The sequence below is a fragment of the Cinclus cinclus genome, chromosome 1 (genome assembly GCF_963662255.1).
Source record: "Cinclus cinclus chromosome 1, bCinCin1.1, whole genome shotgun sequence".
NCBI lineage: Eukaryota > Metazoa > Chordata > Aves > Passeriformes > Cinclidae > Cinclus > Cinclus cinclus.
This window is the reverse complement of record NC_085046.1, coordinates 130,604,223-130,622,311: the sequence shown is the minus strand read 5'-3', so window position 1 is coordinate 130,622,311 and position 18,089 is coordinate 130,604,223. Positions and strand designations below refer to the sequence as shown.

At 34.8% G+C, this 18,089-nt stretch overlaps 1 protein-coding gene across 1 annotated transcript in view; it reads right to left on the bottom strand.

Annotated features, from left to right (window-relative positions):
- VPS13B (vacuolar protein sorting 13 homolog B) overlaps positions 1-18,089 on the bottom strand; it is a 429,974-nt gene that overhangs the window by 194,414 nt on the left and 217,471 nt on the right. Inside the window, exons 23-24 of the mRNA XM_062490506.1 lie at positions 9,736-9,970; positions 853-1,073 (exon numbers count right to left, since the gene is read on the bottom strand). Of these exons, the coding sequence (XP_062346490.1) occupies positions 853-1,073; positions 9,736-9,970 (456 nt within the window). The remainder of the gene's footprint in view (positions 1-852; positions 1,074-9,735; positions 9,971-18,089) is intronic.

Here is an 18,089-nt window from a genome sequence, read left to right as displayed (position 1 = left end):
GTAAATTAATAACTTCACAGTGTACAAGGACACCCCTTAAGACAACAACATTTGATCTAATATTCCATGTTACAATTTCATTTTAATATTTCACTGTGCTCTTAAGATTATTTACATAGAGCTTAGAGTTTCAGTTTTTTACTGGAAATAATTTCTGTCAGCTTGCAAAACAAGTTACTCAATCACTTTAATAGGAATGCTTGAAAAATACTGTGTTTTTCTATTTTCTTCTTAGTTCTCAACTCACATTTAGGTAAGACTTGCACTTATAAAAATGCCGTTCAACTTTTAATATTAATACACACTTACTGTATTTGAAACTACAGAAAACTAGGTCCAAGTCATTAAAATACAAGGTGTACTTTCTGAAAAAATCTTAGAACGCCTATTCTTTTTTATAAACACAAATGAGGTGGTAACTTTTGTTTACATGCATTCATCTGTTTTTTCTTCCCTTTACTGTAGGATACCATTGCTTCCCTAAAAAACACTTTATGTTGAAAGAAATGTGAGTTCCATGAAAATGTAGCAAAAAAATTACATTAAACCACTTCAATATAAGAATCCACAGTGACAGCAAAACAGCATCATAGCATTTAATGGTACATCTGCAATTCATTTCACTCTATCAGCCAAAATATGCATTTATACTACAGCCATTACATTTGGAGAAGAGTTTAAATTACAGAAGTTGAGAGAGCTTCAAAGCAAATCTCAATCTAAGCACCTTGATCTTGATGGCCTACTTAAAGAAAAATTAAGATAGGGATCCTCTTCATGAAAATACAGATCAATTGTACTTAAATCAAGCTATTTTAAATTTCCTTTCATAAATCAATTAAATGTACCAACCTGGGGGTTGGAGCATTTTATTTCAAGGGATTCAAGGTCGACATGGAGGCAGACGACAAACGAGTGTCTGGATTCTGGCCCTGAAGCAAGCAGTTTCTGTGAAGTCACAGCTAAAGTAGAAGTACAGCCCATTGGTTCTACCAAATTAAGTGTCATTTGCTGTCCAAGGAGAGTATATATACTGAAATGATGCAAACTAATTGTCCATGGAAAGGCATCACCTAGCGATTAAAAAGAAGGGGAAACAGTTAAACAATTGCTTAATAAAAAGTAGGGTAATAATTTCAAAAAACAAGCAGAGGCCTTATTCTCCTTATTCTAAACCACCTTTGAAGTCAGCAAGTGCAATCAAAATCATTAAATCGATCCCAAACTCTCATAAATAGAATTCAACCATCATTTCCATGCAATACTTCAAATCTAAACAATAGCAATAAATTTTTTACAACTTCTAAAAACTGAAATCCATTGGGAATTTTAATTCCAAACTGTGAATAAACACGTACAACACAGTCTTTAAAGAAATCTTCCTGCTTCATATAATTTTCCTCAAACTGAGGACTATCCAGAAAACACTCCCCATGTTTTTCAGCGTATGGATGCAGTTCACAGGCAGCTCCTTCTATTATATACTTGTATCTATTTACAGGTTGTAATACTAAAAAAGTTAATTATTTCCTTTAAAATTCTACAGGCTGCATCTCAACACAGTGGAGCTGCAGAATGAAGCCTATTCCAGTGCTCACAGTGCAGCTCTTTCCACCACTTCACTTAAACTTTCTAGGAACAGAACGGTGATGGATTTTCTAAAAACAAATTATTATGGACATACACTTAGCACTTAATTTCTTCTATTTAGGAGGAAGCCTACCCAGAGAAGTTCCTGGCATCCTACCAGGAATCGTTATCAGGAATAATCAGTGAGGGAATTGGCAGTGCACAGCTGGTGCAAAATGCCTACAGCTTCTATACAGTTTTCTTTAGGTTGTAAAGAGATTAAACATAAAAGTTTCCAAAGCATGATCACAGAACTATTCAGGTAGTTCTTTAAGGGGTCAACAGGAATTCTTTTGGTGAAGGAAAAATTTCAACAGCTCTACCAGCTAGAGCTGAGAGGAACTGAGCCCACAGATTACAGGACTTGAAACAGAATCCCTGTGGTGGGTTGACCCTGGCTGAGTGCCAGGAACCCACTACAGCTGCTATCACTCTCCTTATTCAGCTGGACTAGGAGAGAAAATGTAACAAAAGGCTGAAAGACAGGGAGAAATAATTCACCTGTTACTGCTCATGGGCAAAACAGACTCAACTTGGGAAAGTCCATCTGAAGCCAGTTGGAACTGGCTTTGTTGGACATGAAGAAAGCTTCTGGAATGTTCTCACAGATGTCAAGCCCTGCAATCCACCCCACTACCAAACCCTCGCCATGTAAACCAAATACAATCCCACATATGATAGCCAGATCTCAGAGGAAAATCTGGGCTCTGGGAGAAACACTGAACCAAAGCTCAAAGAATGCTCAAAAGAAGTGAGGAAAATAAGGCAATGAAATACATGTTGATAATTCTCATTTTACCTGAAACAGATACAGCTTTTTGCTCTTCAGAGGTATAAGAAGATAACAACATTTCAGGGGGGTTTTGGGGTTTCTTTTGTTTGATTTTGTTTTCTTTAAAGAAAGTCCTCATCCCATTTGTCAGATTTCCTACTGAGGAAGTTGGGCCTTTTTGTCACAACTGGAACAACACAGAGTCTGTGCCCAGCATGTGAATTTTCAATCCACCAAGAGAATCTGCCTGTCCCAATACGAAGTAATGCAAAAGCAGCTGGATGTGATGCCAGACTCAGGCACAGCAGGCTGGTGAGCATCCACAAACCTCAGCCATGCCTGAAACAGTCTTCATCTTTGCAGAGAGAGCAGAGAAGGAGAAAGAGAAGGAGGAAAGTTCTCCTTCCCATAGGAAAATTCAGAAAGTTATTTGGTTTTATTTTTCAAAATTTTGGCCAAAGTCATGGATAAAAAGAGTCCAAATTAATCTAATACCCCAAAAGCATGGGACCCAGTCTTGAGAATCAGAGGACAAAATGGTAGACAAAGGTACACTGGGATGGGCCCATGGGGTCTCATGGAACAATAAAAAATTCAAACCAATGCTTTTAAATAATGCACAAAGAGTGTGTTTGCTGCCTGGTGTGACCTACAGTCAGTACTGTCCTGCTGAGAAATCACAACACTAAGAAATGGCACCAACTGTAAAGTGTGATCATTTAAAGAAATTAGAAGGGTTTTCAAATTAAAAGAAAGCTTCATTCCAGAATAATTTTACTGTATTATTTAGTAAGATTTCTATTGTTTCTTCCACAGGTGGCTTCAGCAATACATTTATATGGTCAGAAGTATCAGAAAACTCTGTGTCTCACCCTAAGAACAAACTGAAAACTTCAATAGTTTATTTTGAAGCCATTATATAATGACGAATTCAAAGTAACTTGAAAATATTTTCAAAAGGTTTGCAGATTAAAAGTTTTGAAGCAGTTAATTTGTCCTTTTTTCAACGTTCAGACAGCCAAAAAATTAAAAAAAAAATAATAGATGGAAAAAATTCAAATTCAAAGTCAACTCCAATGATACGTTTCTAAATATTACACATGAACTTTGTTTTTCTCTGCGACCACCACAGTAAATTAACACAGTTTACATTTCATGGATCAGAAACAAAGAATATCTAAGGAAAAAAATCAGTGGTAGCTCTAGTAGACTGCACAAAATAACTACCTTAAAAGGAAAATAATAAAATTTTATCAATTTACAGAAACCATAGTACATTGAAAATCACTGTAGTAAAGATACAGTGAATTTACAGGTGTAAAATTCCCTCTATTGTCATCAATTACATCTTCTTCAGCTCCATATACACTATGTGCTTGTTGAAACACTTTACTGATAAATCCTTTTTTTGTTGTTGTCTTATTTGTTTTTTTTAAAGTACCTTCATTCATTTGCAAACTTATTTTATTAAACTATTAAAAAAAATAATTCCAAGTGTCTAAACAAATGCAACATTGCTTATAGGATATTCATAATTTAAAGAATGATTTCTTGGTAGAAAGGAAAAGTCACTGCCACATTTAGCAAAATTTTCTCTACATCTAACCTTCCTATCAATGTATACTATTATTTTGCCATCCAATTGATTAAATTCTGAAATATTTTAAGCAAAAACCTGGGAAAACTGGAATTGCCCTCATTGGAACTGCAGCACACCAAACATCTATTATGGCAAAATCATAAAATATGCACATTGAAAGACCCCTACTGCGGTTGAAGATTCTGGGTAATTCCTGATCTACTACTGTCATAAATCTTTATTTTAAATTCATAGAGCACCATCACTGATTTGGTTTTGAATATTTACTAATTAAAAAATTTCAACTGTTTTGATAATTTCTTGAATTTGTAAATACAACTTTCAGGTATTTGGCAGCTGACCGACCCAACCATCATACAACTTTCACATTACTGGGATTTATCATTTATCTGCTACTTGCAGTAGTTTAGAAAGACTAATTTCCTACATAATTTTTTAATTATTTTTTCCAATGTATAAATGAAAACTTCAGTATGTGGAAGCTCTTTCTCTGGTACTCATTGATGCACTTTGCTTGTTTGCTAGAGTTAATCACTAATGCTTATAAGTCATCCCATATGCATGACATACAATATTGATAACTACTAATAACTGTTATGTTTGCTCTCATTTTTATGAAGTACGTAGCTTTATTTTAAAAAACAGATTGCAATTGTGGTATTTGTACACAATGTTGTGTATACAATGCAGACAGCTCTACAAAAGACAAATTCTGTTTGTTTAAAATTAGTAATGGTAGGAGAGAGATCACGAAAGCTTTTTCACACATGTGCTTTGGGATCTATTCCCAGGCTTACTAGTAGTATCCCCTGCAATATTTTAAAAGCAACCTGACTACTCTGTCTTCATTTCCCTTTCTGTATTCACACTGCAGGGTCTTGACATGGATATCTAAAGCCCTCATTCTCATGGAACATGCAGTGTTTGAAAAAAAGGTCCTGCAGTCACTACATGTTAGGTCACTTGTACTTCCTCCCAGTCAGTCACGCAGCACAAAAGTAGTTCCATGTCTGCATAATCCCAGCTTCTCAAATGTGAGAACTAATTTTACAAGGCCTTATCATAAGAGGTAAGTGAAATTAAATGCAGTAATTACTAGTAGAGATGGTGACACTGAATATAAACTCAAACCAAAATAAGGTAGATTTAGATGAGATACGAAGAAGAAATTATTCACTACAAGAGTAGCAAGACACTGGAGCAAGCTGCAAAGAGAAGCTTTCAATGTCCCATCCCTGAAAGTGCTCACATCCAGCTTGGAATGGGCTCTGAGCAACCTGGACTAGTGAAAACTGTCTCTGCCCTTGGCAGGTGGGTTGGAAATACATGATCTTTAAGGTCGCACATAAACCCCTCTATGAAACAACACACAATGTCAAATATTTATCTTAAATACAATAACTGAAAAAATAATTTCTGTAAATTTAAAGGAAAATTTTTAAAAATTGAATGCAAGATGATAACTTGTAATAAGGCCAACATACTGCTGTTCTACTCAAAACATTTAACTGCTGTTTTCAGGTTGAAATCTATATGGTGCTAGTTTCCTATTTCCCTACAAGTCACCTATTGACAGATTATTTCTCAACATATGTTACAAAATTCTGTCAAGATATATAATCTGTCTTAATGCAGAAACAAAAGCCATCTTTCAAACTTAAATATTTGGAATACAGTGATTCACATGACTGTCAGTATATAGCTATCCACCTGAAAATGTGAATATGATTAGCAGCAATATCAATAACAATTTTAAGATATTTTGAACACTGCCTTCTAAAAGTATTTTACTGTGTCTTACCTATAAATCTGTATCTTACTGTATCTGACATAAGCAAACATTTTTAAGAAGATGAATTCATAAAATTTACTACTATGAACCTGAAGAGAACATTATTACATTAATAATTAGTTAATATTATTTAAAAATCAGTAACTAAAATAATTAAAAATGTAAACTTTTAAAAATAGGATGATTTCACCTAAATTTCAATACTAAAAAAATTCATTATTATTCTAAAACAGTGCTTCACTTATGCAAAAGTTCCCTTCATGTCTTCAACTTCTTTTCCTGTTATAAGAGTTTAGATTTTTGGAAGACCACTTAGCAGTCCAGAAGTTCTGACTACATCAACATATGTTGTCCAGCTATATTTACCATATTTTAACCTATCACTATAGGCTGGAATTTGGAGATTATACAGATGAATTGTCAAATATTTGAAGTCAGATAGGCACAGAAAGTCACAACTTGCTCTAAGTGCTTCTCTAAACATTTCAGGCTTGCTCAAAATGAGTTTTTATTTACCGTCTTCTTAGTAAATATTTTACATAAAGGGCAGCTACAATTAGGACAGAGGTCCTCCTCTTCAGAAGGTGCCAGAGAAGACAAGGGGCAACAGGTATAAGTTGCACTGGGATAGATTTAATAAGGAAGATATAAGGATGATATAAGAACAGTAAGAACTTTACAGTAAGAACAACCATGAACCAGAACAGCTTCCTTAGAGACGTGCAGGCTTTCAGGAGCAGAGAGCAGGGAGTTGGATAATGTCATCTTGGGTCCCTTGCATCTTCAATAAATACTACCTCACAGATCTTTGTCTGATTAATTTGTACTCTTAAGATAATACCTTACTTAACTGTATTTGTTATTCAACAGAAGTTCAAAGGAATATTTCATTCTTTACACAGATAAATCCATTTATGGATTACTTAGTTATTTAGTATGACTGAGCTACGTTATGTTTCTGAATAAAAGTACTGTAAAAGTACTTAAAACGTTCTTTTAAGCATTCCTACCAACTAAAATTACCTCTGAAATGCAGCAAAACTCTGTAAACAAATGGAAAGACCTGACTGTGGGACAGCATATAAGCTATTTTTATAGTATCTTGACATCTTGAGGTCAGCAACTATCTGAGTAGGCTGAAATATTCCCAAATGACAGTAGGAATATGCTCCCTTTTTTTCCTCTTTTAGTCTTTCATGTAATAAGAAAAATATATCTGTGAGCACACAGCTTTCTTAAAAGTAACAACACATCGTTGTAGAAAAGCCTTTTACTTATATCTTCTTTAAAAATGGAGGAATGATCCAAAAAATGGTTGCCAGGAAAAGCATGGTTGACTAAATATAATTTCTGAGAAATGGCAACATGTCTGAAAAATGACAGACTGTCCCTGAAGTCTTGCTCAAAGACAGAACAAATTAAGAGACTTTCACAATACAAGTCCATAAAAATTATTTACCTCTACAGGGGAAGAAACAAAGAAGGTGACTTTAAAGCCATGAAAAAACTTTGAAACAATCTTTTTAAGAAGGAGTCTTGGCATGGGAGAAGGCAATGGCCCCATTAGAGAATCAAAAATATCAAGACTGTGAGAACTTCTGTTTGGCATTATTCCCAGAGCAGAAAGCCACACACAAATAAATTCCTTACCATAGGCTTTATCCCAACCAGGGGGATTCTTTTCTCTCACTAGGCTCTTTCCTTCCAATCTCAGTCTGACAAAACTCAAATGACTTTTTACTTTCATAAATGGTTTCAATTACATCATCAGTTTAAAACAAACAAAAGACTTCCATTAAATTTATCTTATATCTGTCACTATGATTAGCAAATAAGATCATTCCTACTGAAAGTTATTATGAAAAACACATCTACCTTTCTTTCTTTTTAACTTTTTTTTTTCATTTGGAAGCATGTCACTTTCAACAATGAAAACTACAATTTTATTTCTGTTGCCATGAGTTAAGGTAAAATACAGAAAGAAGAGTGGCAGATGAAAGGGAGAAGAAACACAATATTATAAATCCAAAGAAATTTCAGACAGCAGAAGTAGGACTAGCTCTCGAATGTGATTTTGACTTAATTTTTCATACTCTTTAAATTGTATTTCAGCAGTAAATATGCAGAAAACAGAATAATTTTCTTAGAAAACGTTGTCATAAAAGCAATGGAACAATTGCTGCATCTCCCTTTCTTCATCTTAGAATGAATACACAAAAAAACAAAAATTCTTTCTAAATAATATAGTTTGAGAATATAACAATGAACTCACTGTACACCAATGCCCTGGTTTTGCCTGGGATAGACTTGATTTTCATTTTAGTAGTTGGTATGGTGCTGTTCTACATTTGTGCTGGAAACTGTGGATAATATAGGTATGTTCTAATTAGTGCTGAGCAGTAATTAAAGTGTCTCCTGCTTCTCACACTACTCCACCAGCAAGTAAACTGGGAGCATGCAAGGATTTGGGAAGGGAGACAGCTGACCCCAAATAACCACAGAAACCAACCAAACAGAAAGGCTGGAACACTTGCCTACTGTCAGGAAGTAGCAAACCAATTTGTTATTTTACTCTGTTTTGCTTGCACCTGCAGCTTTTACTTTATCTTTTAAGCTGTCTTTATCTCAACCCCTAAGCTTTCTCACTTTTGACCTGATTCTCTTCTCCATTCCACCAGGGTGGAGGAGTGAGGGGCTGTGTGCAGCCAGAGCTGCTGGCTGGGGTTAAACCACAAACACTGACATTTCCATGGAATCCAAAACTTGGCTGTGAGCCTAGCTGTCACGCAAGTCATTAAAATAAACCTGGAACCCAAGGCTCAAGATGGTTCAGAATATTTGCCTCACCTATTTCCAGTATACGATTTTTCATATATATATATATATGTGTGTGTGTGTGTGTGTGTGTGTGTGTGTAACAAGATTTTTAAGTACATTTACAGTACATTCTGATAATTTCTAAGGGCTCCATTAAAAAAACCCAAAACACAGTAAAAAATATTGAACATAAGCAACTTGTTTTCACTTGCTACGTCCTTTACAGCTTATTTCCTTCTTTCATTTCTCGATCAGTTGCAGAATGCTAAAAGCTGATTCTTCCCTCAAGCTAGTCTAAAACTCAAACCCTTATCAAATATTAGCTTTTCAAGTAAGAACTACTGTATTTTTCCTCAACCTTTACAATTTTTTTCTTCAAATCTCTACAAAATCCTTGCTACAATTCCTAAGTCACAACACAGAACAACTGTTGCCTATCAGGATGGCCATTAAAGTCTCATTCTTTTCTTTTGACAGTTTGCAATACTTATGAATTTCTTTTCTTATTTTCCATTGAATCATACAATATCTCAAGTTGGGAGGAACCCATAAGGATCACTGACTGCAACTCCCTGCTCCTTGCAGGACTACCTAAGATTAAATCATATGACTAAAAGCATTGTACAGATGGATCCAGTACTCTGACAGGCTTAGTGCCATGATCACTTTCCTGTGAAGTTTGTTCCAGTGATCAACCACCCTCTCATTGAAGAATGTTTAAGCAATGTCCAGTCTGAATGTTACATCCAAGATCTTTGCACGTTGAGAAGCTTTTCCTAACCCGTCTCCATTCTGTTTTGTAATTTCCAATTTACTGTCACTTCCTGTTGTGTCAAGATCATTGAATACAAAAAAACTTGAATAACAAAACCAATGAAGGTCAAAATTATTGTAATTTCAAATATACAAAACATCACTGAACTAGCTCTTTGATGATGGGTTCCACATTGATTTCCATGGGGGCAATCTTTTAAGTAGTGTTCCTAGGCATCAATAATATATAACAACATTCTGCAAAAAAAAAACAGTATAAAACCAGAAGTTTTCAAAATAAAATGAAGATCATTTTCCTGAAAATCAGAAATGGAAACTAAAGAGTAAGGATTTTTGAGTTTATCACATTACCTTCTTCCACAATGGGTCTCAGCACAACAAATGGGATTTCTTGCAACGGTTCCATGTGTTTGTGTCCAGCACTCATGATCTTTATCTGGGGCAAGCAGATGACAAGTGTGCCAGGCATACTGGCCTGCCCATGGTACCAGTTCCGCACAGTCCCAGGAATGTCACCTGACACAATAGTACTTGGGGAAGGCAGGCTGTCATTCGGAAGGAATACACAACAAGACTGCACTTCAAGCTGAAAACACAAAGCAAAGAAAGATTCTCAGAAATAGATTATTTTCTCCCTCACTGCAGAGTATTCATATTGGTACAAAATCTGAAGTTTTTCATCCATCACAGTTGACTGAAAATAGTCTTAATGTTTAGTTAAATTAAGAGAAAAGATGACGCAAAATGCTGGAAAATAATATATGCTCGTAAATTAGGATTATAAAAGGGGAGAAAGAAGAAAGATGTTTTTGCTGTGTAAATTCATGGGAAAGGTGTTGCCAAGTAAAGTGAACATACATATATCTATATTTCACCAGCTTTTTACAAGTGCAATTGAGTAAGAGAACGTTCTGAATAAGAAAGCCCTGCACTTTTTGCCATTCATTAGCTTTTGTTAGCAATAGCTAAGTCTCTAGAACTAGCCAATATTTTATATGCTGCTACATTCTATAAAGAACTGTTTCAGGGAAAATTCTGCCTTTACTTAATAAGCAACATAATGAGCATGTACAAAAAAGGTAATCATTAGAAAAACTATGAAAAACAAACTTTTGAGAAAAAACTGACTTTTAAACAAATGGAGAGGTGTATACATGAGCGAAGAGAAAGAGATAGTAATAAAGTTGACAAAGTTTATACAGCTTTTATCCACTTTTCGATGCAGATCAGAAGCAGTTCATATGATTTCATAAGAAATAACATCTTTTGTTCTTATTTTCAGTACTGTTACCTAGGAACATGTCTGACCATTCTGCCATCTTCTTAAGAGCTTTTAGAGAGGCTGAGCAAGCCCAAACCAAGAACTCAGCTCATCATAACATTTTAACTCAGAGGTGATGTAAGCTGGGGACTGTTAGTCTTCTTTGGCTCTTACAAATACCATTCTGGCACCTGGATATCAAAAGGCTTCAACAACCTGCACACTTGAATGCTTTGTTAAGCAAATACAAGCCATGATTCAGTTAATTCCTTCACATTGCTTGGAAAAGTCTAGCATACAAACTGTTGGACAAGATATTATTTGTAGCTGTGATAAAAACATTTGTTTGCTGCAAACTTAGGTAACACTCTTTTGATTTGACATTATTAAAGACAGCACAGCTTAAAAGTAGTAACTAAGACTTGTACTTCATGCTCTCCCCTGAAGGGTACTAGGCCTTCAAGACCACAGTAGTGATTTGAAATAGCACTGGAATTCCACAGCACCGTAAGTACTTTGCCAGCCTAGTGAGTACACAGATATTCATCTTTATTTCAGCATTTTTGTACCCTTTTGCTTAGACAAACTGACAAGAATTCACTGCAGAAAAATATAAGTAGGATTTTGCAAAAATAAATACACTGGTTCGTGAAGTCTGTGTTTGTTTCTGGATTTAGAACTGTTTGAGTTGTAAAATGAAGCTAATTACATCTTTGATAAGTAGTTTATTGATCCAAGGTTACAGAGTGTATTTTATTTATACTGGATGAAAAGCTAGGGTGTATTGTTACAGATGTAACAGATTTGGGTTTCTTTTTTAATTGCAAATTAGTCTTTGTGTCAATTTGCAAAGATTTTTACAGTGACACATTAAATCGTTTTCTGGTCTATTAGTAATAGGTTGCAGGTCAAGCCATTGTGGGATAATGATAAATAGATGACAAAAGAACTCGTGATCAGTATAACTATTGTTTTATCCATGCATTTACTGAGTAAACAGTTTATAAAAAAATCACCCATTCTTCATACACACACAGATAGATATATATGTATATATATATATATATATACACACATCTATGACAATTAACATCAAATGCTGCCTGGATATACAAACCATGTGGTAATAATAATCCCAAAATTCCACCAACTTAAAGAGATACTATACTTCATCACATTTCCAGCAGCAGGATCTATAGGACCTGTTTTACAAAGCACTCTCAAAAAGGGATTGCTATACTCAGTAGAGTTTTTGCACTTCATTTACAGTTTAGTACAGCTTTGTACTAAAGAAAAGTTCTTCTGATCACATTTGGTTTATTTTACTTTGCTGTTTCAAGAATATTGAAGTAGAATCACAACAGTTTCACCCTTTTAAATTCCTGATGGAAATGCCATTTTGACACAAGCAGGTCTTTGTTATTAATTTTCAAACAACTGAATGGGACTTGGACCATGAATTTTGGTGGGTTTTAAATAGTAGCATCAGGCCTCCTTATGTGTGATAGATACACTCGGCCCCCTTAACCAGACCAGCAGGAGCTAAGTACAAACTCCAAATGAGGTAAAGGCCTGAGTTGTAGCCAGGTCAAGAACTCCAGGAAACCCCACAAAAAGCAGAGTGACACAATGCCTGACCATGTGACTTACACTTGAATGTGGTTTTTTCCAAGGCTTAGTTATCGAGGAACAAAGAAAGCTGTGGGTACAAGGAGTCTCTTGCACACCCTTCCCATTGCATGCAATTTGAGTACAAGCCAATGACAGCCTAAGTGAACTGCCTTTGAGCTCTCCTGGCTGGGCAGGATGGCTGCACAGAAGGGATCTCCCCCTGAGCTGGGACACCTTTCAAGGTTGTTCTGGTTGTTTCTATTAACAACAGATCTCTGGATGAGTTCAAGTCAAGCCTTCCCTAAATTGCAACTGGACTGCATACCAGTTACTCTCCTCTTAAGTTGGGATGCCTCCCAGTGTTTGGGATTCTTTATCTGGGACTGAGTGTTCCCACTGCAACCCAAGGAGGAGAGATCCCTTAACTGCAATAGATCCTCAGTAAGCTGTTGATAGCACGCTATATTAATACTAATGAAATCCATGTAGGTGATTCCTTTAGAAAGACTTGTCAAAGTCTGAGACTAAGACTGGACCTAAGCTCTATCAGGAGTTTAGAAAGCAAGGAGATCTACTCTGAACCTCATGACTCAGTGGAAGAATTTCCTTACTCTCTGTATTTCTTCTCTTAAATATAAACTTGTCCAGATCAGATCCAGCTGCACCTAAGCCACACCAGCGATTTGGCAAGCAAGGAGGTCCAGTTTGAAGTTCATGACTCAGCATTTGGGTTACCTTACCCTTTTCCATCTTTGGCCTCCATGTAGACAATGACAGATTTATTCAATTAAATTTTCCCTTGAATTCTTCAACCATGTAGTAAATGATACACTTAACCTTGCTATTGAACTTCACCAAGTTACATCTTTACGTATTCATATTAAGATCACCTTTGCTAATGCCTTTGATGATGATTATTTAAGTTACCCTAAATCACTCATCCATGAGAAATTGGTGCAGTCAGCAGGATCCTAAATCTGAATTCACTAAAAATTGACAACATGTAATACTACAGAATTATTTACAGATATGTTTGGCTTACCTGTGTTTCATTTAAAGTTTTATATGATTAACAAATTTTGCAAAACATTACTGCAGGATTTCAAAGGCCAACACAATGAATGTATGGCAAAATTCCACATTTTAGAGCAAATTATGCAATGATCATAATCACACAAGAAATTATCAACTTGAATGCACAAGGGCCTAATAAGTGCAAAACTGAGTTGCACCTGTTGAGCTTCTCAGAGGCAGATTCACAAGTATCAACTTTAATGGAATTTGTGTACATTTAACTAACAGAAAGTGGAAAATTGCCTACTCACAAGTTCCAGTGAAAGAATGGAAGAGTGCACCTAAAATGATGGAATTACATGTTGGACAAAAATGAGAATGTGTGCTACAGATTGCTTCACCAATCGGAAAGTGTTTCAAAATATATGTAATCCAAATTCTTAAAATTAAACTACATCAATAGCATATATTAAAGCTATCATATAAATCTTTTTACACTTTTTAAATAACTGTTAAACTGTGTGCCTAAAATTGTGAAGTTAATGTAAGATGTGAGTGATTTATGCAACTGAATATAAATCTGCAGCAGTAAATCTTGCATTAATGTAAGGATCTGACAATCCAAGGGAAAGAAAATGAAGTAATCTGCCAGTAAGAAGTCCTCAAGCTGGGGGTCAGATCCTGTTCATGGAAACCATCTGGTTGGGACCCTCCAAGCCACACCAAACACAAATGATCTTTTAAAAAAATATCCTATTCATTAATGCTTTGCAGCTGCACTGAGTGTTACTTCATTTTTCCATGGCAACATCCTTTCTGTTTCAAGGATCTGATTTCAGTTTTGGTAGCAACATGTTCGTTTGCCAATACTGAATACATTCATGTGTTAAAGAGAACGAATTATTACATTCTTGAAACAGGATCACCCCCTGTTTTCATTTCTGTTATGTGAAGGCCTACACGTGCTAAATAATGTACACTAATGATAAACCAATGAAGCAAGCAGTATTTTCCCTTCTACTTCTGAAACTTTAAGTAAAGCATAACTCTATGCTTTACACTTTTACAAACACATAAGCCCCAAAATGTCCAATGACTCTTGTATTAAAGGAAGGTATTAACTTACCAGAATATTTTTAATTCTTATTTTATAAAAAGGAATGTTATTCACTAGAAAGAAGATTGAAATAACTACTGCTGAAAAATTAGGTCTTCCTAACTGAGGAGGGTGGGTTGGAGGGAAGAAAACAGAGCAAAGGACTTCCCAAAAGTGCAATGAAGAGGGACAAGTTGATAAAGTCTTTACAGCCTTTCATGATAGTGACAACTTAAGAAGATTCCCTTTCATAACACACATTTTACAGCTGTATAAATCAGCTAGAGGCACTGAAGATTTTCTACAAGGTGACACTTGCTTAAGGATGTCTCTCCAGGGAAGTTGCCTCTCTCTGAATTAGTCATCAGCCCTCATACACTTTCAGTAGAAAGGCAATGTGTTTTTCTGGGTACAGAATATCATCTTGCAGTGACTCCCCAATCTGCAAAGAACCACTGCTTGCACATCTCGTGTGTGGGTTCTGGTACACTCAGTATTGTAAGACTCTGTAGCCCAGCCTCCAACACCTAAATTCGTTTTGCCATTTAGACCATCTGCAGTTAAGCCAGACATGCAGTGTTTGTTACAATTTTAAAAGGCAGAACAGAAATTCTTGTTTTGTAGTTAGAAAAAAGTAAAAATGTTATAAATGGAAAGCAGAACACTTAAGTAAAAGAACTAAGAGAGCAATATACCTGTACTTTAAAATTACCAAAATAAGGATCAGATACATTTTCTTTGACATTTTAAAACACAATGTCATTGTGCTTCACAGTATTCCTGTTCCTTCCTAAGAAACCTTTTAAACCTTTTTTTAAAGGGGTTTGTTTTGGTTTTTTTTGTTTTGTTTTTTTTTTTGTTTGTTTGTTTTTTGTTTTTTGTTTTTCCAGTTACAGGAAACACAATTTTTTGTTGGTTTGTGGTAAGTAACCAACTTAAGAAATAATCCTATCTCATAATTGCCAAATAACTGCTGAGAGCTGTAATTGCTAAATTACAAATCACAGAATCTCCTCCTGACCCCTGGGTAATGACCCAGTTAAAAGAACAGGAACTCTTATCATATCTGTCCTTCCCTTTCTTGCCTTTCAATGTTGTACTTTGTCAAAAATGTTTACAAGCTACATGCATTAAGGAAAACAAAATTTTCAGTAGTTTCAGGAAAAGGATTTATTTTTTTCAAATAAATTCAGGGATATTTAAAGGCATGTGACATACCTAAGTCTTATATTAACAATTACATTCTTATGTCATTAGCACTTGTTACAACATTACTCATTAAGTAATTTACTTTTAATACAGATCCTTCATTGTTCTCAAAGGAATTTGGCATTAACAGTAAATTAAAAATAATTGTGTTTATACTGCTTCATAATTTTAACAACTATTATTATGAAGAACATGTGAAAAATGAGTATTACCCTCCCACACAGTGTAACTGCCAAAATTACTTCAAGGCTGCATATAAAATCCTACAACAACTAAATAATAAACCAACTTTTTATAATTAAATATGAAAGTCTTTTCACTTAAATACTAATAGGTTACCACAACTCCAATGCATAAAACCTTCACGCAATATTCTATCAGAAGCAAGCCAGGGCGAGGGCTAAGCAAGTACCAGCTTTGGATCCAAAATAAACTTTCCAGTTACTCTGGTTCCAAACACAATTACTTACTCTAACTTCCACTAAAAGAATAATCCTTTGATGATTTTAAGTTATGAAGTTCAGTTTTATCTGACGACAACTACAGACTTTTCTGTTCTACAATCATGTAACTAAAAGATCCAAGAACATGAAAATTAGTTTTAGGAAAAAAGCCACAGAGTCAAAATGCTCCAGCATTTAGCCAGACAAATTATTCCAGAAATTTCCCTTTTCATGCCAAACAATAATACTGAAAATCTGTATGAAGTTATAATTTAAATATAGTTATATATTTTTAATAAAATGAACATTACATAAAATAAATATAATGTACTTGAATTGCAATACAGAGTGAAAATACTCATTTTCTTACCCTCTATACATTGCCTTGCACAAATTTCCTATTTGGGCTGGTATTGAAAGAAACAAGATATATATGCACACACATACACACACATATATACAAATATATACATATATATATATATGTATGGCATTTGTGTCTCGAAAACTATATTTAAATAAATTAGACATAGGAATTACTAATAGTAATAAAAAGAAGGGCAAACGTATCTATAAATTCTTCATATTTCACAAGGAATAACAACTGCACATTTGTGTATGGAAGCACATTCTCAAACTTCCCTGCTGTGCTTTCTTGGATTCTTTTTGAAATATCTCTCTGATAACATGTAATAAACTTCTGGGAAGACAATGGCAAATACTTTACAAAGTACAGTTAAAGCATAAGGATGAAACAAAGTGTGTAAGCTACTGTATGAATTCATAAAGGTGTTTAATTTCAACATAGATAAAAACTAAAAATATCATTTCATCATCATAATGATGAAAATAGAAAGCATGAGTACTCTAGAAAAAAAAAAACAAACCTGTAAAACTTAAATAAATCTAGAACCTCTAGAACCTAGTACCAGAAAAAATACCCAATACAAAAAATTCTCTGCCAGTATAAGCCCTTTATGCATGTTTGGTCAGTGCAGCAAGGTATTTAGGAAATACTTTTTGAGACAACCCTTGCCTGTCACTGTCATCAGTTTCATCTCCACAGGAAGAAACACTACATTTTTTTCCCACCTAGTAACACACACTCTTCATGGTTGGTATTTTACTCATTCCTCCAAACAAATTCAATTTGCTGGTTGCTCACAAAAAAGCATACCATGAAAAATGTCTGACCAGAGTATTGTCATCCTGATTCAGCTTTCCCCTTTTATAAAGGACCCAGCTCTTCTTCATTGTTATTATTATATCACTACTTTTATTATGACTCAAACTGTAAGCCACATTTATATATGGAGTCTCACTGTGCTAAGTACCACCCAGACACACAACAAAAATACACTGCTTCCTTCAAAAAGATGACAAATTCTCTCTCTTATCTAGACATTTTAATCTACAGTGGTGAGAACATTAAGAAAGAAAGGAAAACAAGCAAAATACTCATGAAACAGTAATGAAAGAGAAGGCTGAAAACTAAAAAGATTTAATGGAAAGCATCTCCTCAACTTCACTGTGTTCTGCAAGCAGGTGACAAATTTCAAGTTCTTGCTCTGGCAAAACCTGAAATGTCAAACTTTCTTAAACTGTGAATTTTGAGTACTTTTTACATGAAAGAGGAGTGACACAGACACATATTCTGGGATGAGCCTGTATATTATTAAATACAATTCTTGATAGGAAGAAGGAACAAGCACTCAACAATTACTTTCTGTAACAACAAAAAAAAAACTTGCCAAAAGTTGTAATTAAACTGCCAATTTTGGCAGTTTTTTGTGATTTTTTTAAATTAAAAAAATTGCTACTATATCCTGGTGTATCAAAAAAACTGATCACACAGAATTAGGCACAGATTGCAATAATTCTAAATTAGAATAATTTCTCATAAAGCACTTGATAAATTCTGGGAACAACAGAGTCCTAATTCTACCACTTCTAAGCTACCTAAAATTTGTTCCTGCTAACTTAACATTGGACTCCTAATATGGCATCTATACTGCTACATGAAAACTCTGGTTTTACTAATCAGCAGCTACAACCCAGAGCAGTATATCCA